Source organism: Ochotona curzoniae, unplaced genomic scaffold (genome assembly GCF_017591425.1).
Source record: "Ochotona curzoniae isolate NIBS_2020 unplaced genomic scaffold, NIBS_Ocur_1.0 contig_899, whole genome shotgun sequence".
NCBI classification, from domain to species: Eukaryota; Metazoa; Chordata; class Mammalia; order Lagomorpha; family Ochotonidae; genus Ochotona; species Ochotona curzoniae.
In genome coordinates this window covers 2,124,652-2,149,122 of record NW_024466605.1, presented here as the reverse complement: position 1 = coordinate 2,149,122, position 24,471 = coordinate 2,124,652, and the positions used below count along the sequence as shown (strand labels likewise).

Below are 24,471 nucleotides of genomic sequence, written 5' to 3'. Positions count from 1 at the left end.
TTCCTGTGTCTGTCAGTCTCCAGGTACTCCTCTGGTGTTGTTCTATCCTCTCCTAATTCCTGGAATGTGCCCTCTCTGCTTCATACTGGCTAATGTTTCTGTTTGTTTAAACGTGTCCTTACCCTGTTCTTCCACCTTGATTCTCAGCAGTATGGTTTTCAAGCAGATGTGAGCTTTCAAAGGTATCTTTAATACCCAGAGATGGTTGGCAATCACACTAAAATTAACATAGCCACATTCTTTGTGCTGTGGGAAACCGAAGGGACTGTTTGTCCTCTTGCCCCACCAGGCAAGCCTGAGGGATCCCAGGGCTTGTGGCATCAACAGCTGTGGCCCTGGAACTGTTGTCATGTGGATGGGGCTCCTGCTGGGTGAGACTTATTCTAAGGGAGTGTAGTAAATAAAGCCCTAGCTCCAGCACTGGGGAATGTGAAAAGGATCTTGCCCCATTCTTAAAAGATGAATGCAGATTATGCTAGGGATTATACACTGGTAGTAGGCATGGGACTGTTGGTAATACTGTTGCTCAGCCCCATAGATTTTGATGGTTCTTAGGAATATACTATAGGATATATTACTAAATCCAAGAGCTGCAAGGCAAGATGGCTACTTTGACCAGTTCTCACAGGAGAAGTATAGATTATTCTGGAGATTATATAATGGCAAGCATGGGCCTACAACAATGCAATGGAGATGGAACCTTCCTCATGTCCCACAGGGCAAGTGCAGGTGTTCCTGTGTTTTACTCCCAGTGCCAGACCTGCAGGATCCAGTGGTAACCTGTCTTAGTTCTCATTTTCACATACAGGTTATGCTAGAGTTTGTGCCCTGGGAAGTACATGTCTGCAGCACTGAAATACAGATAGCATTCCCACTGTGTCTCCAGGGGAGGACTCAGGCAACTCTACTACTCCTAATCTCAGAACTGCACAGCTTGGAAGGTACCTCAACCACAGGTTGATCACAGGTTACTCTGGGGACTGTCCACTAGTCTGTGCAAGCCTACAACAATGGGATGCAGAGAGGGTCCTCCCCAAGACCCAGAGATCCAGGGTGCAATGTGGTTCTTACATAGATCCCTACGATGACATCTAAGTCATCAGAGTTGCTGAACTCAGAGGGTACCCTACCCAGGTCCCATATGGTGATTGCATGTTTTGCTGACGATTATGCACCAGCAGGTGCCAACTCTGAAGCAGAGCAATACAAAACCTTCTTCAGGCCCCATGGTGACCACGGGTGACTCTGAGACATCATCAACAGTCACAGACTTACAGCTGCAGGAAGCAGCAGTACCCTAACCCAGGTCTCACAGGACAACTGCCATTTATTCTGGGGATTGCGAACTAGTAGCTGCCCGCCTCAAGCAAAGCGATCAGATAGGGCACTCCAGTTCCCACAGGCACGTGTGTGCCATTCCAAGAGTTGTAGCACCAATGGCAGCAGATTCAGAACTCCAGGAAAGATGGGACCTTCTGCAGAACTCATAGAATCCAAGAGCAATAGTGTGGCATGTGTCCCAGCTATCCAGCAGCCTGTGCTGAGATGCAAAAAAGAACTTCCTTAGGCCTGGGTCTCTAGGCAACTGTTTAGCACCAAGCAGTAGAGGGTAACTTCCCTAGGTTGCAGCAAATGAGCAAGCATGTGTCTAACCATCACAAAGCTATAGGATACAGAGGGGCCTGCTATATGCCCTCGAAAGTGCCTTGGCTCTACGAACTTCTGGTAGCAACTGGGCTATCTTCCCCAAGACAGAATGGCATTAAGCAGTCACTGTATTGCAAGCAGCTTCAGGCTGGCATTATGGTGGGTGAACAGAAACAAAACTAGTTTTTTGGAGCAATAGTAGTGGCTTGGCCCCCAGTCAGTCTTCCAGACTGAATCAAAAGCCAAAGGGGACTGTGGAATTACTTTGTACATATTCTACTGGTTTGTGGTGATGGCAGGGATTTTGTTTACTTCCTCTTGGCAAAATTTTTCCTGAGCCAGGGAGCTGGAGTAGGAGCAGCAGTGCACTCTGTTCTTTTCTCTTACATCTCTGCTTACAGGGATAACTGGTTTTAGAATGAAATCTGGACAGTTGGGTGTTATAAGACTGACTCCTCTAACTGTTGCCTCAAGGTAAGTGAAGAGTCATTTCATTTTCTACCAAGTGGGAATGGAAGTCCTTCTTTTCTGTCCTGCTTCAACATCTGGGTAACAAGTGTTCACTATTGTGGGTGGCTGTGGGAATGCATTTCCCTAGTAGGCCTTCAGTGATCACATGGTCTTGTCTGTCAGATGTTCTACCTTCATTAATCTAAGTCTGGTTAGGTTTGAGTATTCAAGTGGTGCCTTTTACCAATTTTTTGTGTGGTCTCTAGTGATGCTACATGGGAGGTTGTTCCATCCTGCCCAGCTTAGATAAAAGTCTCAATTCTACATGTAGCCTTTGACACCATCCCAGTGGGAGAAAGGAAACATATTACAAACTCATGACTGTAGAAGTCAAAATTAATTTTTTCATGAAGCAGGAGTGTGCCAGAGTTTTTACTGTTTGGCCAGAAGTTTTCTGTCATTCTAAGCTGTATTTTTCCTCATTTGCTTAGCATTATGGTTTGATCATCATCTACTGAGAAATTAAGCATGTGACACATGGACTCAAGCATTTCAGAAAAATGTCAGGAATGGAATGGATCATTCTCATTCTGGAAAACCTTTGGATTCTCTTGTACAATGGTATGGAACCCCATGGCATACACTGGATAGGATCCACAAGGTTTTTTGAAAATGTTTTACCATTCCCAAAAAGTTGTTTACCTGCTTAAGTTGAAAAGGACATGGGAGAAATGAGGAAAGGCTGTTGGCATTTAATTCTGCAAGCAGGAAATGGTGTTAACAGTTGCTAATCTTCAAGAAAAATGAAGAGTGACTCCAAGGGCAGTGCCCAAGCAGAAGGCAGAGCAGCAGACCCAGGACAAAGGGATGCAAAAGGTATAAAGCGAAGTCACTGTGGGCACCCAGAAGCTTATGGAACCACAGGTGCCAACAGACCCATGATGTTGCTGTCAACAGATTCAAGGTCTGCAGAATTAGGTGAGCCCAGTGGGTAAGCTGTGAGCCAGAGATTTAATTTTCCAAACTTGACTTTTAATGGAAATTCTCCTGAATTTAAAAACTAACTGAGGCTGCTTATTTTATTCCTCCACTGCTCCCCATCGGAAGTGGGACTAAGGAGTAAAATATTCCTATTTCACCACCGTAATTTGGAAGTTGAGAGCATGTTCTTCTTGTTCCACAGGTGGAAGAGTTCTGTCCTAGGCTGGATTATGCTAAAGATGAGATGACAAGCCAGGATCTCTGAGCTGTAATTTAGATGAGATTTTGTTCTACAGAGCTGGCGCTTTAGATGGGTTGAGACTTTCAGGGGTGCAAATATAAATGGGGAAGAGTGGGTTATAGTATGTTGACCAATGATCCCCAAGATACGTCCACAGCTTAATCCTAAGAACCTAGAAATACTGGGCCTAGAACAATAGACTAGTGGCTAAGTCCTTGCTTTGCATCCACCAGAATCCCATATAGGCACTGGTTCATATTCCTACTACACCACTTCCCATCCAGCTCCCTGCTTGTGACCTGGAACAGCAGTAGAGGATGATGGCCCAAAGCCTTGGGACCCTGTATCCATGTGGGAGACCAAAAAGTTGCTAGTTCCTGGCTTCAGGTCAGCTCAGCTTCAGCCATTGTGGCCACTTGGGGAGTGAACCAGCAGACAAAAGATCTTTCTCTATCTCCTTCTCTCTGTAAATCTGCCTTTCCAATAAAAATAAACAAGTCTTGCTTTTCAGAAAAGAGCCTATAAATACTTCATATGGCAAAATGTAGGATTCCATTAAAAATTCAGAGAAGCAGTACTTACTCTAGATTTTACAGATTGGCTTAAATTCAGTAAGTGTTTCCATAAAAGACACATAAAAGAGATATCAATAACAGAGAAGACTGGCGAAGACTTGGGGGCAGAGACACAGCTGCAAGTCAAGGGTTGTCTGGGACCATCTGAAGCAGCAAGAAGCAAAAACAGGATCTTCCCTAAACCCCTCAGAGGCGGCCTCTGGGTCACATCTCTGTTTCATACTTTCTGTCTCCAGAACTGTAAGGAAACAAATCTCTGTGGCATTACACCAGCCAAGGCATGATTTGTTCTAGCAGTCCTTGGCAGCTAACACATACAGGGAGGGCAAGCTTTTCTTGGGGCTGTGTGCCAGTGGTCAGCTTTTCTAGGACCTGAGATACAGCAAACAACAAAGAAACCCCAGGGACTTCACCACCCAAGGGAGTGTACCTGGACATTGCTTTCTTATCTCTTTCAGAGTTTTTTTTAATACTTATTGTTATCGTGAGAAGTTTTTGCTCTTTTTGGAAAAGTTTGTTTTTTCCATTTTCTTAGGAGCAACTCTCAGGTGTTCTGACTGCAGGTTTCTCCCTTTTCCAATTACTTAGAACATTTCCAGGCATAAACTTTTTAAACAACTGCTTTGCCTGTGTAATCTGCTTGCTCAAAATTCTTCAGGGACTCCTATCTATAAAGTCAGTCCATGGCCCTTAACCCAGCACTCACTACCCTTCCAATCTAACCATATCCCAGCTTTTCTGGTTTTATCAGGGTTTTCTAGCTCAAGCTTTATCAAACTCTGGTTCCTTATGATGCTAACAACCAACACACACACACACACACACACACACACACACACACACACACACGGATCCTACAAAGGAGACTGGCAAATGGTGGATTTATACAAAGTGAAACCAGTTTAACCAACACACACACACACACACACACACACACACACACACACACACACACAGAGGGATCCTACAAAGGAGACTGGCAAATGGTGGATTTATACAAAGTGAAACCAGTTTCTTTACCGAACAACCCTGATCATCATCAACATACAACATAAATCTCCAGGAATCAATTTGAGTAGGAGGCATTTCCTACCCTTGACTCCAGACCACCTCATGCCATTTCTGGAAGCCCCTTTGTCAAATCCCCATGCCCACTGTTGTTCTCCAATTACATTCACCTGTGTGTGATCACTTCCATTTTGGTTCTCTTGCTTTTACATAGAAAATGAGTTTTGTGAAATGCTGATTCAGTGCTTTTGCAATCTTCTATTTAATTTTTTTTAAATAGAAGTTTCCATTAGGTTGGGTTTTCTGTTCAGAAGTCCTAGCTATAGGCACTATTAAAATATAGAGACATTTAAAAAATAAATTCATTTAATAATACTGCTAGGTGTTTTCAGAGGCAGGAGAGCTCCCATGCCCCCACCATCACACCCAGCTGTGTTTGTGCGTGGACACGGGAGACATGGGCACAGTGGACAACGGACAGGGATACCCCTTCCTCCTTTCCATTTTCTTCATGACAGATCACTCCCGGGTAATCTTTGGAACTCAAAAAAGGCAGTCTCTCTTCCATCCTGGCCCCAGTGAGTCACTTTGGCCAGTGGTGGGGCTGGGCGGGGTGGGTGGAGCTTACCACTCACTACCAACCTTGCTGAGAAGGAGGGTGACCACCAAAGTCGTAGTAAAAATAAAATTTTAGCAGCAGTAAAACAACAACAGGAAAAGGGCATGGGGCCAGGCCAAATCCACGATTAAAAAGTCTTTTCAAGAGCTAAATCCGGATGAGACACCAGCTGTGAGGTGATAAAGGACAGGTGACACAAACCGCTAGACGGGTTCAGGAGAGGACAGGCCAGCAGCACCAGGTGCTGCTCAGACTCTGTTCTGGAAGGTTCAAGTAAAGGCATCAGCCCAGAGGTTTGTCGGGCACCTCTGTGTACTTGAGAACTTTCAGTGGATGAAGTAGCTGCTGTGGCTTTACTTCCCTGAATGCTTGTGACTGGTTTCAACGTTTGCCGGGACTCTGTGATGGAGGGCTTCCAGTGTGCAGACAACGGGCCAGTGCTGCTCGCTGAGGGCCACGCCTTTGGTCACAGCTGTTAGGAAAGGGAGAGCCCTGTCCTGGTGCTTAGACCACTGGGCCCTCACCAGGGCAGGAGCGCTGCTTCAGAAGAGCCTCAGGCCACACAGTCACAATGCCTGTTCCAGGCTGCTCTGCTCTTCTTCTCCTGTCTGTAACCAGCTCCAGTCCAGAGTCTAAAAGGCAACATGTACATGATTAGTTCAGCAGCTATTTCTTACTCTTTAGGAGGCAGGCAGAAAGAATGAGATGCTCCCTGGCTGTGGCCTGGGAAAGCAGTCAAGGACGGCCCGAGGCCTTGGGACCCCAACCCGTGTGGGAGACTCAGGAGAAGCTCCAGGCTCCTGGCTTCAGATTGGCTCAGCTCCGGTTGCTGTGGCCACTTGGGGAGTGAATCAATGAGCAGATCTTCCTCTCTGTCTCTCCTTTTCTCTGTATATCTGACCTTCCAATAAAAAAAAAAAACTAAAAAAAGGCATGAGAAGTACACTTACACCCCTTCACTGGTAACAGTCCTGTTACCACAGGGATCCCAGCTAAGCTAAGCCGTACGGGATGCAGTTCTGTGGCTCCAGAACTGGGAAGGTGATTTTAGCACTACTCACAGCTCACAGTGCGTATTTTTATGCTCACTGCAGGTAGGTGGCCCAAGCATCACCTCAGCTCTCTCTTTCCAACCTCACCAATTGGAATGGCCTGAGGAGACTTCCTTTTCCTTTGACAGGAGAGCAAGCGAGTACAACACACAGTGCCCGGAGGAAAAAGTGCAGGGGAAGACACAGAAAGCCCATCCATGGGAGGACACTCCCACAGACCGCAGGGGACCACCCTCAGTGCCGACAACCCTGGGATTCTCCTAAAAACTTAAAGCACCAGGGGGAGGCCAGCAAGTCCAGCCATGCCTCAGTATCCTCCCAGCTATGTAATCTTTTTCGGAATGGCTAGATGGTCTCTGCATTAGTTTCCTGGTGACTAGCACTGCCTACCACCAATCTATGATTGTCTGAGGGGCAGCACCATGATAGGTTCCTGCTCTGTCACTGGAGTTGAGCAAGATCCCAACACAGAGGTCCAGCAGTGGCACAGAACGATGTGGAGGGCCTTCTGAGAATAACATTCCCTTCCTCATGATGCCCACTCAGTGACTGTCAGCTACTGGTGATAACGATGAAAACATGTGTTAGGGAATTACAGGGTGTACACTGAGCTGGAGGGTTACCGCACTGCCCCTCCACTCTCTGAGCATGGGAGAGCTGGATGCATGGGCTGTTACCATGAGTCTCTGGTCCTGTTGCTTCACGGTGTCTTGCATTGCGCTTTCCAGCTGGCTGCACAGAGAATGTGCTTCAGCTACCAGGTCTTCACTGAAGGAAATAAGCCAACTGTTAGAGGGTGGGCATTACTGTTGGCCAGGACTAGTGCTGCCACTTTCAAATAGGCTAGAGAGATTTTGACAACAATTTAAAAAATGCAGTCACAATTTTTTGACCCTGGCTGTCTGCAACCAACAAGGCACTGGCTGGAGACTTCACCTGTCTCCTTAAGCACCTGTCAGAAGCCCAAGCAGCCATGGCACCCCTGTCCAACAAATAAAGCAGCACACAGACCTCCAACAGAAAGTAAAAAGGAAAACAGCTCTTTCTGATCTGCTATGTACAATTCGCCTCTCTCCAAACTGCCAGATCTTTACAAAGGTATCTCCCAAATCTCTTGGTTTCTAAATTTTCAAAGGGTAAAAAAAGGCACTGGGATCTGACTTTATCCGAGCTGATCTCTTCTGTGGGATGGAAGGCACGTTCCCTGTGAGGAATGGGCTACAGTGGGAAGAGGGAGAATGCACTCAATCACGAGTCCTTTTCCGACGCTCAGCTCTGCTCTGGGGACTCTCCCTGCTCAACACTTGCTGGCAACTCCTTTCTCTCTGTGAAACATCGGGTTCAGAGGGCCCCAGAGCACATCTGCTGAGCCCCATCCACAGGCCCCAGCCCAGGGCCAGCTCCAGGGGGCCACAGCAGAGGTGTGTGAGTGGCAGCAGCTCACAGGAGGCCGACGAGATTAAGCATCTGTGGCCACACTGGGCGGGCATTTGGCACAGGGCTAAAGATGACTCTAGGGACACCTGTGGTTATGGGTATCTGAGGTGTGAACCAGTGGGGAGGATATCTGACTGTCAAAAAAAATGGTCAGACATGATTAAGGTCCAAAACAACTATCCTGAATTTAGTGCTTTTGGCAAAACCATGCAAATCACCATATATAGTTTCAGAATACTTTCATCTTCCCTGAAAGAAACTTTAAACATATTCTGTCAGTCACTTCCGGTGCTCCCTCTCCACTTCATTCATCTGCTTTCTACACCTGGAGATTTGCCTGTAAGAATTGACTTTAACTGTCTCCAGCATCCAGTGCCTGGCTTAACAAAAGATGCTGAACAAGGCCCTCGAGTGGAAACAGAAGACAACACATGGTAGGAACAGAGTGCTCGGTACGTGCCAAGGCTTTGAATGGAGTGGGCGAAGGGCCTAGCACACACTGCTTTACAGCATTTGTGGGAAATGGGATCAAAAGGTGAGTTTGGCTTTATACCTAAAAATACGCTGAAATCCATGCATATAAGGAGTTATCAAAAACTTCCTGAAAACGCACATTATGAAAAAAAATTTATGGATTTCAACACTTCCCATGCCAAAATACACTCTAAACTCTTTTCCTTGTCTTTAACATAGGGCAGCATAGGCACCATCAGCCTCTTGCTGTCCCCACTTTCCGGGTGTGCCCGCTCTTCATAGGCCTTACCTCTTCTTGGCTGACTCGGGTAAGCTGTCCGAAGCAGGGGAAGGCTGAGACAGGAGCTGCCCGGGGTTACTCAGTCGAGAAGCATTCATGCTGTCTGGGCTCCCGCTGACAGGACCACGGACCTTGCTCTGGGGACAGAGCCGAGAGCAAAGCCAGGTGAAGAGCTCTGTGCTGAGACCACAGCGTCCTTTCACGAGTTAAGTGCTCCCCAGGACCCCGGCTACTCTCATCACCGTGTCCTCTCATGAGGTTAGCGCTGCCCACACCCCAGCTACTCCTGACCACATGACCAAGGCATCCTCACATGAGGTAAACGCTGCCTACACCACCCGGGGTTCCTCGCGACCACAGTGTTGTCTCATGAGCTTAGCGTAGCCCGGCACACCAGCTACTCCTGACCAGGGTGTCCTCATGAGGTAAGCGTCGCCCAGCACCCAGGCTTCTCCCACAGGCCTGTTCCCATGCTGTGAGCTCTCCGCATCAGTTTCTGTGTTAACACTAGCACTTGGTGGAGGAGGATCCTAAACATGGGGGGGTGGAGTACTGCTTCTGGGTTTTGCTTCATTCGCTGATTCCCAGGGAAATTGTACACGTCTTTGCCAAGGCTAAGATATTTGCAAGGTCCCGAGGTTCCTGGGAGAAAAAAGTACAGGTGTCTGTCTCCCAGGGCCGTCTCCCTACGACACAACCTCAGGTTACCTCTTCGCTGGAGCGTGGGCACCCTGCAACTCACCCCCACAGCCCAGCCCCAGAGAGGTGGAGCTCTCCTATGGCACATCTTCCCCTGTATGCTGACCTCATGGCACACATTTGCCCCAGCCATTTGATCACTTGATTCGCCCTCTGGCTCTGCCTTCCCCATGGATGTTTCCCTGGGGAGAAACTCAGCTGTCTATCCTGTCTACTGGAGACTGAGCCAAGTGAGGGGCTGCCTGGAGCTGAGGGTGGTGACTTCCATGAAGCGAAAATGGGACCCTCTCCTTTCTGTAGTTAAAGATGACGTGTTTTGTAAACGAGGGCCTGCTGCCTGAACCCCATCCCTCTTGGCTCCTCCCCAGGACAGATGGCCTTTCCCCAGCACTGCTCAGCCGCTCACCCCGGCCCAGTGCTCCATGCCACATGCTCCCTCTTCAGCAGACATGGCCCACTTGCCAACCCTTCCTGCCGCCCCCACCTCCAAAGCTGCAACCACAGTCCTGCCTTGGGCCACGGTGCTCCTGTGCCTGCCAGAGCTGCTGGCCGCCCTTCTCTCCTGCACCTGCAGTTCCCATCACACTGATTGATGGGCATGTGGCCAGCACTGAATGGTCCGTGTGTGAATGCAGGTGGCAGGTCAAACCATCACCTGTGCAGGCCTCAACTTTCCTTTCCTTCTCAGATGCCCACTTTTTCATGTTTCTTACAGGAGGAAATGTCACCTCCCTGCTCCAAGCAAGCCCACTGCTCACACTATGACACTTATGCGCCTTGAGCATCACTCTTCTGGCTATATAACCTACATGGACTGAACGCTCCTTCTACTTGGCCTACAGATACTCCCTGATTTCCAGGATCTTTAGAACCACCATCCCTGCAGCCAGCTGTCTCCCTCTCCTCCCTGAGGCCGTGCAAGGCTGCTGCCAAGCCCCTGGGCCTCGCCACCCTCGCCTGCTTCCCTGCAGCCTTGCATGACATGGCTCACTCTGCCTCAGGTCTGTATTCCAGGACAAAAACAATTACAGTGAGGATCCAAGATGAGCTCACCGGGACCCATACTCTTCTAAGAGACCCAGAGGGAGACACTGAGCCCCATGGGCGCACAAACATCAAAGTTAAGCTGCCAAGGCAGGCCTGCACCCCCAGAGACTAAAGGAGGCAAGAGCTTGCCAAGGAGGCCAGCCCTGGCTCGGGAGGCCCCAGGCATCCACTTGGCTTGGGGCTGCTCACAGTGAGGTCATTCCCTACAGTGAGGGAAGCCCTGCAGGTGAGAGCGCAACTGGCACAGCCCTTTCTCCAACCTCCTGGCTTGCCCTCAGAGCTGCACAGTAAAGTCGCAGAGCAGCTGCTGAGAGGTCTGTGGGTGGCTCTAGGACTTCCCCATGGGACAGGGGTATGGTTGGCAAGAAGCAGGACCACTCACACACGCAATCTTCAGGAGGTTCCACAGCTCCTTCTGCCGCTTCTCCTGCAGCCGCACCACGGTCTTCTCATCCTCACTCATCAAGCTCACCACCTCTTCCACCTTGGGCAGCAACTCCAGGGCCTTCTGCTTGCAGACCACGGTTTTGCTGTAAAGAGCAGGACAAAGCTCCGTGGTGCTGGGCCGCAGGGAATGAAACAGAAGCTCTGGGCAACAGGAAGATCATGAACAGCTGCCAAAGGCACAGATGGGCAGAGATGGGTCTGCCCCATGCCCGGCCGGACGACAGGGTGGGCCATACCTGAGCTGCGTATAAATCACTCGCACTTTCTTCTCAAAGCCCTGGATGGCCTGCAGCAGCAGCCGCACCATTTCCTGACTGTCCCCATCTGTGCGCTGGTCTGAGGGCAGGAAGACAAGGCACAGTTCTCTGGGCAGCCAGAGCAGAGCCCCAGTCTCTCACCATCAGAGACAGATGCTGCCCAGGACAATCGGGGAGCCCCACTCACCTCGTGGCTTTTCCCTCAGCCGCCTGTAAAGCTCCCTTGCTTGTTCCTCTCTGAAATGTCAAAGAAACTCCATTGAGATGCCAGGTCAACGACATACTCCTGCTCATTCTTTCTGCATGAATACTGACTAGCAAGGGGCCGTCTCTGTTGTGCTTTGTTTAGGAGAGGCAGAAGGGGTGGGGAACGTCCGGCTTGTGGGCTGTACAAGGTCCATAGACTCATCCACTCTGCTCTGTCACGGGTTACCAATGTTGCTATCAATGTCCAAATGTCCTCTGGCAGCAAAAAGATTCTCCCAGTCCTGGAGGTGAGGGAGAGCACAATCTCCCCTCTGTTGGCCCACCCTCCAACTGCCCACCATGGCCAAGGCTAGGCTGAAGCTGGAAATGCAGCCATGTTTTCCCACAAAGATGCCAGGGACCCAGTGACTGAAGCTATCATGGCTGCCTCTAAGGGTCTGCATTGGTAGGAGGCTGGTGGTGTGGCTGGAGCCAGAAGCACATCTAGGTACCGGATTCTGGATTGGAAAGGACTGCCATTTCTGGTGAGGTCACGACACCTCCACATCTTAGACACCTCCAAGGTGTGAGGGAATCTCGAGGCAGAGAGCTTCTCCATCTTCTAGAGTCCTTTCCTGACCTGAGCTCTCCACAGAACCCCAGATGCCAGCTCCGGGCTGTAGCTCAGGAACACGCTTTCCCTGGATCACTGGCCCCAGGGTGGACCAGCATCCCACTCCTGTCCTTATCCAAGCTGAAACTGGATGCCACTTCCAAAAGGAAACGTTCTTCTGAAAACCAGAACTGAATCAGGACTGATAGTCTGAGGAAATACAGGACAAATAACTCAAGTGTCCAGGGTTCAGATGTCTTGTCCTGGTAACCTAAGCACTGGGAATGATGCTGCTCCTATCTGCCCGGCGCCCTCTGATCGCACCCAGGGATCCCCATGTCAGTTCCCTCATGAAAGCTGGCATTCCTGCACCTCCCCACGCCAAGGCTGAATGCCGGACACACACACCCAAATGTACAGCTCCGAGGCCTGCCTCCTCTGTTCTGTGCACTGCTCACAAGACCACGCTGTGTGAGTGAGCCAGGACAAACCATGCTGGATGTGCTGTGTGACATCACAGGGCCCGCATGGTTACTTAGCAACTTGGAATCTACAGTGAGTGCCTAGCTCATCCCCCACACCTGGAACCCCACTGCCCAGGGCCCTACTAAGTCTCGTCTGGTGACCCTGTCCCTCAGGAAAGGTGGTGGTAGGCTATGTGTGTGGTCTCACTGACACAACATGCTCCATGCTTTTCTGACCCCCAGAGAAGATGTAGATGGCTGTGTGCCAACTGGGTCTCATCCAGCATGCCCCTTGTTTCCCTGACCCCCCCAGGGAAGGTGGGATTGTGCAGGTCTCACTCACAGATCAATCCAGCATGCCCTCTGCTTTCCTGACCCCAAGGAAAGGTGTAGGGGGCTGTGTGCTGTGCAAGTCTTACTCACAGGTCATCCAGCGTGCCCCCCTGCTTCCGGCCCATGGGGCTCCTCTGCAGGTCCACGATGTCGGTCTGCAGGGCCATCATCCGCTCCACTAGAATTTTCACTTCATTCTCCTGATGAGAAAAGCTGTGCTGATGTCAACTGACGTAACCTGAGCCACTTGGGATGCAAGCTCGCTGGGGGCAGCCAGGACAGGGCCCTCAGAACACAAGGAAGACTCTACCAGCTGGCTGAACAGAACACAGACTCCACAGTCAGTGACCAGGGTCCAGCCTCGGCCTACCCCTTTCTAGCTATGTGACCTATGCACAAGTTAACTCCCAACTGCAGCCTCCTCATCCCTAAAACACACAGCTACTGGGGCCACAAGAGCGGAGAGGCCAGGCACAGCTCCCTGCATCTAGAGGCGGCTGAACACACGTGACATTTTCTTCTCTGATCTGTTCCCCCATGTGGGGAGGCCTGGACCCCTTTGTTCATGCAGGAAGGTTATGAGGGCCATGACAGCATGAAATAAAGTACCATCTGGGTAATATCCACCCATGGGTATGGAGTCCTGAAAGCAGGTACCAAGTCACCCCAGAGCCCAGGGTCTTGCAAGCTGTGCCAGGTTTCACTTGCCACAGTGCCTTACCCTTCTGCAGCCTGATTTACACTTTCAGGAGAAAGCTCCTGACTGGCTACACAACAAGTCTAGGCCTTCCACTAAGGGCACTCGATGCTCCATTCCTGAGTTAAACCTACAGCAGCTCTACCCACCCCCAGGGCTCCCTTCACTGGCTACTTGATGCCTTCCAGCAAGTCTGATTAGGGTCAAAGAACAAGGCAAGGAAAACTCAATTTCTGCCATAGGAGGTCAACCTGGCACTCGATGGGAAAGCGCAGGAAGGAAGAGGTAAGCCACACCCCCTTGGTAACCCAGGCCCCTGAGGGAGTCTCCTACCCGGCCACACTGCTCCACGGCCTGTTCCATCTCCCTCCAGGCCAGCAGCAGCTTATCTGATGCTGAGTAAAAAAAAGAAGAAGAAAAGAAAGTGAAAATAAGTAAAAACAAAACAAAAACACCATTAAATCAAAACCAAAACAAGTGACTCTATTATTACAGGGCAAAAGGAGTCTCATAAAGAGAAACAGCCCAGAAGAGTCCCTATAAATGCTGCAAACAACACACTCACTGATTCCAAACTCGGTTTGTTCACTATACTTTTCCAGGTCGATCTGGATACTGGTTTTAAAGAAATCCAACTTGGCCTTGAGCTGCTGAGATATGGAAGCCATGGAATTCTTCATCTTGGAAAGGCAGCTGTTGTTACGTAAGAGATTCATCCTGCAGGGACAGCAGGAAACATATTGAAGCACCTCTGGGACCCAAACGCCATCTCCCTGCCCAGTCACAGCCCCTCAGGCATCAAGGGAGGTGCCTGCAGTGACAACTGCTGTTGTTGTTACCGTAGCTGCTTGAAACCACACACTTTCCTCAGGGGGTCCGGCGGGTCCCACACAAAGGGATCCAAGTGCAGTTCAAATGAGCTATAACTATGCAAGGGGGTAAGTCTCACACCTGATAACTGGGGGAGCTTTGCTAGCCCACCTACAACAAGTTCTGTATGTTCCAACTTCTGCCCGCCCCTCTGTAGTGAACCAGCCTGGCCCTCAGGGCTGCCCTCAGGCTCCATGTGCCAATCACAGGTACCTCATCAGGTCTAGAAGGCTTTCAGCCCAGCCAATGCTACATGCCCACCCCAGCCAGTGTCTCCACCAAGTCTCTGGGGGGGCTGCTCCTGGGTCCCTGTCTCGGGCACCTGTCTGCAGCCAATGCTGCCCTACTACTTGAACCACATTAGCCCAGAGAATGCCTGGCAACATACATGGCAGCTCGTTGTCCCTGCTGCAGCCGGTTGCAGTCCTCCTTCAGGGTCTGGATGCTGTGCCAGACCTGGCCCCACACTTTCCTCAGCTGGAAAAAAGGGAGATTCCTCTTGGGCTCCTGAACTGGAAACAGAGACATAGGCCACCGTGAGCCATATTCAGCTTCACCACATCCCGGGCTCTTTCATATTTAGAGAAATTATGTAACCACTTTCCTGTTACGTAACTCAGTGTGGCGCCTGCTTTCTGGCCCACACCTCCGAGGTGCCTCTTGCAGCCTGAGTATGTGTCAGCTGCTGGTCTGGCCCGAGGGAACGTGTTGGGAACCCTCGGAGATTCCTTCTCAGGCACGAGCGTCCACTTGCTTTCACCAGAAGCTCTTCTGTTCGTACATTTATGGTCAGAAAGTTTTATAGAACTCATTGGCTGGGGGATGGAGACGGGGCCAACTTACTTCTCAATGTCTATTCATTCTTTTGTACTTGTTGGTTTGGGTGTTTTTGGTTTTGGTCTCTTGAACAAATATGCAGCTTAAACGGTCCTGAGTTTAAGGCTCTAATCAGGAGGTGGGAATTGACTGATTAACCACAGCTACAGCCTGCACATCCTAACAGAAAGAAGGACGTGCCGGGTGCTGGACAGACCAATCATCCTGATGCTGCCCCTCCCACCCATGCATCTCCTTTCTGGCCTGTCCCAAGTGCAGTAACTGATCATGTGATGAGGAAATGCTGTTCTTACGGATACAGCTGACGCTTTCAGGTTGAGGACGTGGTGAGATCTGAGTCTCATAGGTGATTCTGCTGTTGTCGAAGAGAAAAACAAGATCCATGTCCAGCGTGCGGCCCTCGTTGAGCTGCAAAAAGACAAGAATAAAGTGAGGTCTCCCAGCCCCAAACCCTTCCTCCCTCCTGCTACTGACATCAAGACTGCATCTCGGGAGCACTTTCCACTGCTCCCTGGGGCACCCTTTTCAGCTGGCATGGACGACGCCTCCCAGGAGCCTCATCCAACACCAGCCTACACTCATGATCTAAGAAGCTTACCATAGCATGTGACCTTGTCTGGTGGGATTCCCTGGCAATCTGCAAACCCACTACATACCACCATATGCAACACTTGTTTCTCACATGTTGTTTGACAGGAGAGGGCAGGGTAGAGGGAACAAGACAGCAAGCTCTGTGGTTCACTTCCCCAATGTCCACAACAGCTGGGACTGGGCTGGGCTGGGTCAGAGCTGGGGTCCTGGAACTCAATTCAGACTTCCTACACGGGTGGCAGAAATTTGACCACTTGAACCACTCATTGCTGGCTTCCACAAAGCAGGAAGTTGGAATTGGAGTCATAGCTGTGACTTAAACTCAGGCACTCAAAAATGGGACACAGGTATTTTGAAGAGGGCTCTCCCATGCTTACTCCATCTCCATAAATTGGCCTGAGGGGCCTGCACCTTCCACTGTTGGGGTTAACACAAGTGTGACATACAGCCTTGTACACAGAGGTGATGCTAGACAGTTTTGACAGACTCAGGAGACTCATTGAGCATTTCTTTGATAAAAATGGCAAAGAAAGCTTCTCTGAACGGTTTGGAAGCAACAGGTCAAGCACAAAGAGATTTGTGTCTTCTATCCCACACAGGGGATCCAAACTCCAACTTACAACAAAAATATACAATATGCTGGCATATAAACTGTGAGATTAGGCTAGCAGGCTCATGACAGCAGCTGCACTCTGAAGGTGGGGTTCAGGGTGGGGGTTCACCTTGCCATCTGAGATACACTGAGTGGCAGGCTTGTCGGGGATCAATGCCAGGCCTGCCTCCTGCAGGAGCTCCTGGTCCTTTTCTGGGATTCCGGTGTCCTGCTGGATTCTGGCCTTCAAGCTCTGCAAGCTCTCGTCCTCGGAAACTGGATAGCTGTGAATGGTGCCCGTGACCATGTTCAAGATGTGAACCAGCTGCAAGAAGACCCAGATGTTACTGGACAAAACTTGCTCTTGACAGATGTTCACCTGTCTACCTCAATTCTCTGCTGCCCTCAACATGACCCAGCACACAAGATGCAGGCCATCGCAAGGAAGGGAAGCCAAAGGTCCTGTTTTTTACTCTGCCTGTCTGACATTCCTGTTTGTTCATGGCATTAACCACACAGCCAATGGCCCTCAGCACCGCCGTGCCGCCTCCCCCTGAACCCCATCATGGGAACCTGATGGCCCCTGTTGATCGGGCTGGCCATAACCTGCCTTGCTCAATGCACTTCACTTTCACCACAGCTACTGTGTCCCACTGAAGACTCTAGCCGTTGCCTGTGGGCTAACGTGGCTCTATGCTTACCTTTAAGTTTAAGATGTCATCCAGGGCCTTGAAGCAACCGTTGGGCCCATACGTGGGATCTGTGCCCCTCTGCCGGGGATGCCACATCAGCATCAGCTGCAGCCACTTCTCCAGGCGCTGGACTAGAATGCTGAATGGGGTAAGAGTGTTGGGAGAGAGCCACAGCCAAGCTCAACTGCTCTGTATGCCAGCCGAAAACTGTAAGCCTGGAGCAGGCCCAGGCCTGGAGAGAAAGACGCCTGTGGCCCATATCAGGCGGCTTGGCCTGGGTTCCTGACTCCGATTCACATCTCATTTCCTACCAGTGCACACCCCAGGAGGCAGCCATGGGAGCTCCAATACTTGGGCCCCTGACATTCATGTGGCAGATCTGGACTGAGTTTCCAGTTACTGGCCGCTGCAATCATTTGGGGAGTGCACCAGAGGACGCAGCCTCACTCTCTCAAATATGCAAAAAAAAAAACAAAACAAACAAGCAAACAAAAACCCCCAAAACAGTACAAGCCTGTGTGAAACTTACTACTATGCACATAAGCAGCAGCCAATAACAATCACTAAAATGTTATGAATTTATCTAGGGGCAAACAAACAAACATTTCCAAGCAACTTAACTACTTCCCTCTCCTCTGCCCTGCTAACTCAGCCCCTAACTTCACATTTCCAGCCTATGGATCCCCAGTCTCATTTCTAAAACATCCCTCAGAAGAGACCTGCTTCCAGATGAGCCCCACACTCACCCTAGTCCTGAACTTCTGAAGCATGTGGACACTCACAAGACAGGCCTACACTCCTCCCCCGGCCTCAGGCCCTCCACAACTGCCCCCTAATATGCACTCAAACCCCATTTGTTCACTCCATCTCTCCCTCTGGCCCACCTTCACCCTGGCTCTTGACCAGCAGTGTCCCTCAGCAACTTGCTGCAGGACACCACAGGTCTGTCCACACAGCTCTGCAGATATTCCCCTGGCCTGTCCACTATACTCTCAGCCACCTGTCACTGCCCCTTCTGACGTCAGTCACTAACTGTTCACAATCTGACTCCTGAGACAGACCGTAATGCCACCCCAACAGCCCAGACTACTGACTGAGACACACAGTATCAGGCCAGATGAGCACAAAGAAGAATAAGATCCAAGTCCTCACCTTTAAAGGAATTATCATTGAACAGAATATAAACCTAGTGCAAACCAAATGGAATACAAGGTAGAAGCTACTAAAGGTATTAAGAAGCTCTTACATGAATTTAGAAAACAGGATTTATAGGCAGATAAGGGGAAATACGTCCTAAATTCAAAGTCAGATGGATGATGCCAAATTTTTAGTCACAAGTTGATACCCTGACAATCTGTTTTAAAATTATCAGGGATGGGAGTCTGGTATAGATGCCACTTTCCAGGGCCCAGTGTGATGGCTCTACTAGCTAATCCTTGCCTTGCAAGCACCGGCATCCCATATGGGCACTGGTTTGTATCCTGGCTGCTCCACTTCCCATCCAGCTCCCTGCTTGTGGTCTGGGAAAACAGTAGAGGATGGGCCCAAAACCTTGGGACCCTGGACCCCTGTGAAAGACAAGGAAGAAGCTCCTGATTGTTGACTTTAATAGACTCAGCTCCAGTCATTGTGGCCACTTGAGGAGTGAACCAGAGGTTGGAAGATCTTTCTCTCTGTAAATTACCTTTCCAATAAAAGTAAATAAATCTTAAAAAAAAAAGAGGATGCCACTTTCCATCCAGCTTCCTGCTAAATGCATATCCCAGGAGGAAAATGATGATGGTCCAAGTCCTGGAGTCCCTGCCATGCACCTGGGAGACAAGGATGCATTTCTGATCTCCCAGCTTTGCACTGGCCCCGTCCTCACAATCCTCCATCTGCTCATCTGGGGAGTAAATCAGAAGACAGAAGATCTCCCATCTGTTGCCCTCCACTTTTCCAATGCAGATAAATGCTTTTTTTAAAAAAAAGTTTTCAGACATCACTTCAGATTTGTATTTCTAAAAGGAGAAAAAAAAAATACATACAGTAATTACACTGTATTTTACCTGTTAAGATTGTTGGGGTAGGGTAAGGAGCTTGAAAACTTCACCATGCCGTTCAAGTCTTCACTAACCACAATGTCCATCTCACTCTTCTGCCGGACTTTGGAATGCCTGCAATGCACAGTGGCTCACGTTGGTTTACATGGCTAAATTTTAACGACACAAGAGACATGCAGTGCATCCATAGTCCTTTGAAACAGGGGTTAGCACTGCCTCAACAAGTCTGCAAGTCTTCAGTGGGGCTCTTAACCATCTCATACCCCAAGCTCTGCGGACAGGACTCTTGCCTCTCCACTTTCTTCCGGGCTTCCTTTTCATTTCCTCTACTTTTTGTCTTACTTAATTCAAACAAAATCAGGTGTGGACAGAAGAACCCAGACATCATCCGAAGGAAGACAAAACTGGACAAAACCCAACTGGCCCCCTATTTTCCTGGTGACAAGAGTAGCTTCAATTTGAACAACACTCAGGACAACCAAGGACTTGTTACAGAACATTCACCTAGATGCTGGGCTGAGTCCCTCATTTGGTGGTAGGGAATTGAAGATTGGGGAGTCTGCAAAGCCACACAACCAGAGCAGGGTAGAACTGGGACCTTGAGCCAGGGTCTGGTGGTCTTTCACTCTATCCAAACACATGTCATCCCCAAACATTTGGGAATTCCAATAAAAGAAACGCCTTTGCTGGAAGCTGTTCTCATTGGCAAGTAGTAGGTGGGCCCACAGGAAGACATGGAGGAGCTGGGGTGGCAGAGATCTTGGCACCCAGGCCTGGGTGAAGCTTTCCATGCTCCCGGGGACACAGCGTGTACTACCTGTGCAGAAGCCAAACCAACTACACACACAGCCAAATCCTCCATCTGTTCATTCCAACTGTAGCTGTGCAAGAATTTCTCTTCAAGCAAAGGATATTTTAAGAAGGAAAAATTGCTGTTAAATTTTAAGGAGTAAAAATTATAAAGTATCCCATTCTTCCAATAACAGAGTAAGTGAAATGAGTCATAGCCTTTTAGTGGTGTACTCAACAGGTATTACAAATAACAGGAAACCACAGAGCATTTCCAACATTAAGATTGAAAACAGGTTCCAGGATCTGGTGCGATGGCTCAGTAGCAAAATCCTTGCCTCGCATGTGTCAGGATCCCACATGGGTGCCAGTTTGTGTCCTATCTGCTCTATTTCTCATCTAGCTCTCTGCTTGTGGCTTGGGAAAACAGCAGAGGTTGGTCCAAGTCCTTGGGACCCTGTGTGGGAGACAGAAGCTCCTTGCTTCTAGCTTTGATTTGGCTTAGCTATGGCCACTTGGGGGTGAACTAGTGGACTGAAGACCTCTCTTTCCTTCTCTCTGTAAATCTGCTTTTCAAATAAAACTAAATAAATCTTTTAAAAAGCTGTGTAATTTATCTTCTTTATAAAGTATCCACATATCCAATGTGAGTGATACGAGTATTCCAGCACTAGCCACTCAGGGTGAGATTCAGCTCTCTGCCAATGCTCCTGGGAAGGCTGTGAAGACAGTGCGTGTGCACAGGTCCCTCCTTCCTCCACAGGAGAAGCAGACAGGAGTAGCTGCTCCTGGCTTCAGCCTGGCCCAACCCCTAGGTATTGTAGCCATGTGGGTAGTGAACCAGTGGATGGAAGATCTGTTTGACTCTCCTCCTATCTCTGTCCTTCAAACGAATCAATCTTGATACTCCACAGATAGTCCTGGAGATGGGCATGTTGATAAAGACTGTTTGCAGGATGTATAATTATACTTGATTCTTATTATAATCTCCATATTTTCCAAAACAAAGTTACTCTGGTTTAAAACAAAAAACTTGAGGTAATCAAATTGTATTGCACCATTTCAACTCAACACAAGGGTATTCTCACAATAGCCAACACTCTGAAATTACACGCAGGACAGAGTTCGTGTCATGTTACTGCTTGTTTAAAGAAGGTAGGAACACTGATCAAACAGGGCCATTCGCTTGGGTGTGTAAAATGCATCCAAGCAGGCTTCTTATGAAAATCAGTGGCATCAGGTGCCTGTGAGGAAGGAAGACAGGTGGCCAAGAGGCTGGTGTGAGCTGACTTCACTATATGGTCTTTCACATTATTTGAAGCATAAACCATGTAACTCATTACTACTACAAGAAAAAAAAAAAAAGGAAAGAAGGAAAAGAGAAGGAAGGAAGAAAACTTAAAAAGTCTTGAGCCACAGTAGTATCATTTGAATGAATGTATAGTCTCCCAAGAAATAATTCTAAATGAACTCTGATTTAAGAGAACACTAATTTTTAAATTATGCATTTCACTAAAGATTAACCTTTGCTATCCCCCCATGGGACACTTTTCTCAACCTAAAAACCGTACACGTTTACCATCCACATCAAGAGGTTTTGAAATACAGATACACTGTGAAGCCAACTGACAGGTGCATTTTATTAACATGTGCACTGTATCACATTTTTGTGGGGATGCCCAACTTCTATATATTTCTTAAATAATGTATTACTTTTATCAACAGGTTATTTTTTTTTAACTGCTTAATACAATCTTTAGAAGTTTACATGTATCCTCCAAGAATCTCTTTAAAATTGTAACTTAATTTTTAAGACATTTTATTCTAGTAAAACTTGTCAGTGCTAAGTTTTAGGGCCAAGCCACTTGGGCCCAAGTCCCAAGCACCCAGCAGGAGAGGACAAAGCGCCGGCCCGCACTCACCACTGCACAGGCTGCCAGTTTGGGAGGAAGGGCCGGAAGCCGGTGATGCATTCGAAGGCCAAGGTGCCGAAGCTCCAGTAATCCACGGTCACCGTGTACTTCTGCTGCTCCAGCAGCTCGGGCGCCTACAGTGACAGATGCCACATGGGGCACAGCTTAGCAGCCCCTCTTCTGAGGGCTGCAGCAGAAAGGGTGCCTGGCTCCCACTGCCCATACCTGTTCTGGACATGTGCATAGGACAGCCAAGAGGTCAGGCGCTAGGATAATTTTTAAGGGTGTCAAAGTGCCTCACACACTCCACTGTGCTTTCAGTTCCCTCTTTCCACCTGTGGGCCTCAGCCCTGCAGGGACTTACTGAAAACTAGCTCAGGTTGGGCCCTAGCTATAGATGGGCATGTGGAACAAAGGAAACATGAACACCACACGCATGTGGTACGGCACCTGCTTTCCATGTGCCAGACACCCAGCACATGTGCCATATGCATCACATGTTGTATGTGGCAAACACACAGCATATTCAGTGAACAATGACCACACAATGAAAAAGGGTGGTTACACTTGGCCTGGAACTAACACCCATGCAAGACAGATGGGGGGCCCAGGACAGGTGATGAAACACAGCGAGGCTGAAGCTGGGCTCAGAAAGCTCCTCACACAAGGATACTCCAGAAAGGCTGTCACAGTAAGGTCATGGAGACAGGCCTGAGCACACTGGCTGGAACCGCGACACTCATGGAGGGACTAGAGGCCAGTGGGAAATCCACGGATGCTCAAGCCAATCTGTGTGTTTGGCCACGCACAAACAGCTGAACTAAGGCCTACGAGCACTGACTCCACACTGGGTCAGAGTGTGGGCTCTGCCACTCAGCAGGCCCTCCTGAGGCCCAGGTGCCCAGGTGCCCGAGCAACAGTCACCACACTCATTAGTCCCTCTATTCTATAGAGGAGCCTGTACCCTATAGTGGGTAGACTGACACTCGGAAAGGCTTCAGTAACATTGCATCCCAGACACAGATGGGATAAATTCAATCTTTTTGTCAGCCTCATTCTGGAGTTATAGCTACCACAATAAGCAATTTTATTAGCGAGTCTTGCTGGGCGCCTGTGGTAAGCACATCTTGAATCATCCTACCCTGAGGCGCACCCAAAATCCCTTTTTCGTTGCCAATTCACCCTCTACAGTGCATGAAGAATGAGCTCTTATAGCAAGAAAGCAGGCACTGACCTGACCTGGGAAAGGGAGGTACAAAATCCCAGTGTGAGGAAGGATGGAGGCATACAGGGAGCCTGCTTCAGCTCCAGCATGAAACCCTCCATCGTGCTCCAGGCGATTTAGGAGAACAAGGCTAACCCTCTACCCAGCTACAAATACCGGAAGAGGGGATCAGTGTCACTGTCCACACACCCCTCCCCACCCTGCAGACTCTACTATCTTCTGGAGGTTCCAGGTTCAGGACTTCAGCATGCTGTCCATCAACAGAGTGATGACCCAGCAACTCAGCCCTACTCACCCAGAGACCCTTCCACCCTCTCATCCTGAAGGACTCTGTCTGTCATTAAGCACTCTCACAATGCAGTCTGGTCTTCATATACACCCCCAGGGCGCAGTATGGGCTGGTCCTCACACCACAGCACCACTGCCTGCACTTTGTGTTGTAGTACTTCTTGCAACTGTCATTTTTTAGTTTCTCAAGTGAATATCACAGAAGTGCCTACTTTCTCGCTGAATTCCAAGCCTGTGAAGGCCAGAGAAATGCTTTATCATGCACTGTGAACTCCAAGCACAACGTCTGGTACAAATATTGCTTCTGTGGACCTCTGAGCTGTGCTGCACTCTAATACTCAATGCAGAACACATGAAGAAAAGGTGGAATTTGCAGGCTCTCCTCTGTGACACACCTCATGGCAACTGCGATCTCTGCATACCAGCATGAAGCTATTCAACACTCTCTCTTCTATGATGCAAAACTGTGGCCCACCAGGGACACAGGGTCTGTATAAGGGACCTGGCAAAGCCCTGGAACAGCAGAGACAATGCGTGCATAGGGCACCCAAGGGTCAAACATGCTGCTTGGATGGGTTCCAGACCTGAGCTCAGCACCCAGGAGATGCACATAGGGCTGGCAGGACAAGGTGTTCCACAAACAATACCACCAGAGGGAAGCTGAGAAGCAGAGACATGCCACTTCTTACCAGGTACTGCAAGGTGCCCACAAAGGAGGTGCAAAGACTGCCCTGATCCAGTTCCTTGGCATATCCTAGGTCAATGATTTTGTGTATTAACTGGAAAAGAAAGGAGGAGGAGAAACCTGAGGATGATGAGGTTATGGTTCCCTCTACAAGGACTCTGAGCACTGGCCCTCAGGCCAAGAGCCACCAGTACCCAGGAGAACACACTCAGTGCCACAGCCCGCGCTCAGCGGGCATTCTCAGAACCAGTGCAGGGCTGGTTGCTCCGGCGGCCTCAGAAGCCAGGGCTCTCACAAGAAACACAACATCCAAGTTGCCTTCGGAGAAGTAGCAGTCCCAAAAACTGGGGGTGGAGGCTAGAACACAAACACCATTTTCCTTATCGGATTCCTGCAACTTGGGCAATGAACAATGGGGTCCATTCAAACTGGCCTCCGCC

The 24,471-nt window shown here is 49.3% G+C and overlaps 1 protein-coding gene across 3 annotated transcripts in view; it reads right to left on the bottom strand.

Moving 5' to 3' along the window:
* Window positions 1-24,471, bottom strand: part of IKBKB (inhibitor of nuclear factor kappa B kinase subunit beta) — a 70,042-nt gene that overhangs the window by 24,230 nt on the left and 21,341 nt on the right. For 2 of the 3 annotated variants that reach the window (XM_040994173.1, XM_040994174.1), the window contains 16 exons: window positions 24,036-24,125; window positions 21,843-21,967; window positions 19,138-19,245; window positions 17,099-17,228; window positions 16,528-16,722; window positions 15,508-15,622; window positions 14,766-14,889; window positions 14,073-14,224; window positions 13,841-13,902; window positions 12,901-13,010; window positions 11,402-11,451; window positions 11,194-11,293; window positions 10,893-11,040; window positions 8,774-8,901; window positions 7,251-7,341; window positions 5,251-6,153 (listed from right to left, as the gene is read on the bottom strand). In XM_040994173.1, the coding sequence (XP_040850107.1) occupies window positions 6,088-6,153; window positions 7,251-7,341; window positions 8,774-8,901; window positions 10,893-11,040; window positions 11,194-11,293; window positions 11,402-11,451; window positions 12,901-13,010; window positions 13,841-13,902; window positions 14,073-14,224; window positions 14,766-14,889; window positions 15,508-15,622; window positions 16,528-16,722; window positions 17,099-17,228; window positions 19,138-19,245; window positions 21,843-21,967; window positions 24,036-24,125 (1,794 nt within the window). In that variant the 3' untranslated portion in view covers window positions 5,251-6,087. Of the gene's footprint in view, window positions 1-5,250; window positions 6,154-7,250; window positions 7,342-8,773; window positions 8,902-10,892; window positions 11,041-11,193; window positions 11,294-11,401; window positions 11,452-12,900; window positions 13,011-13,840; window positions 13,903-14,072; window positions 14,225-14,765; window positions 14,890-15,507; window positions 15,623-16,527; window positions 16,723-17,098; window positions 17,229-19,137; window positions 19,246-21,842; window positions 21,968-24,035; window positions 24,126-24,471 lie in introns of those variants that run through there. The other variant, XM_040994175.1, reaches the window with a different exon arrangement.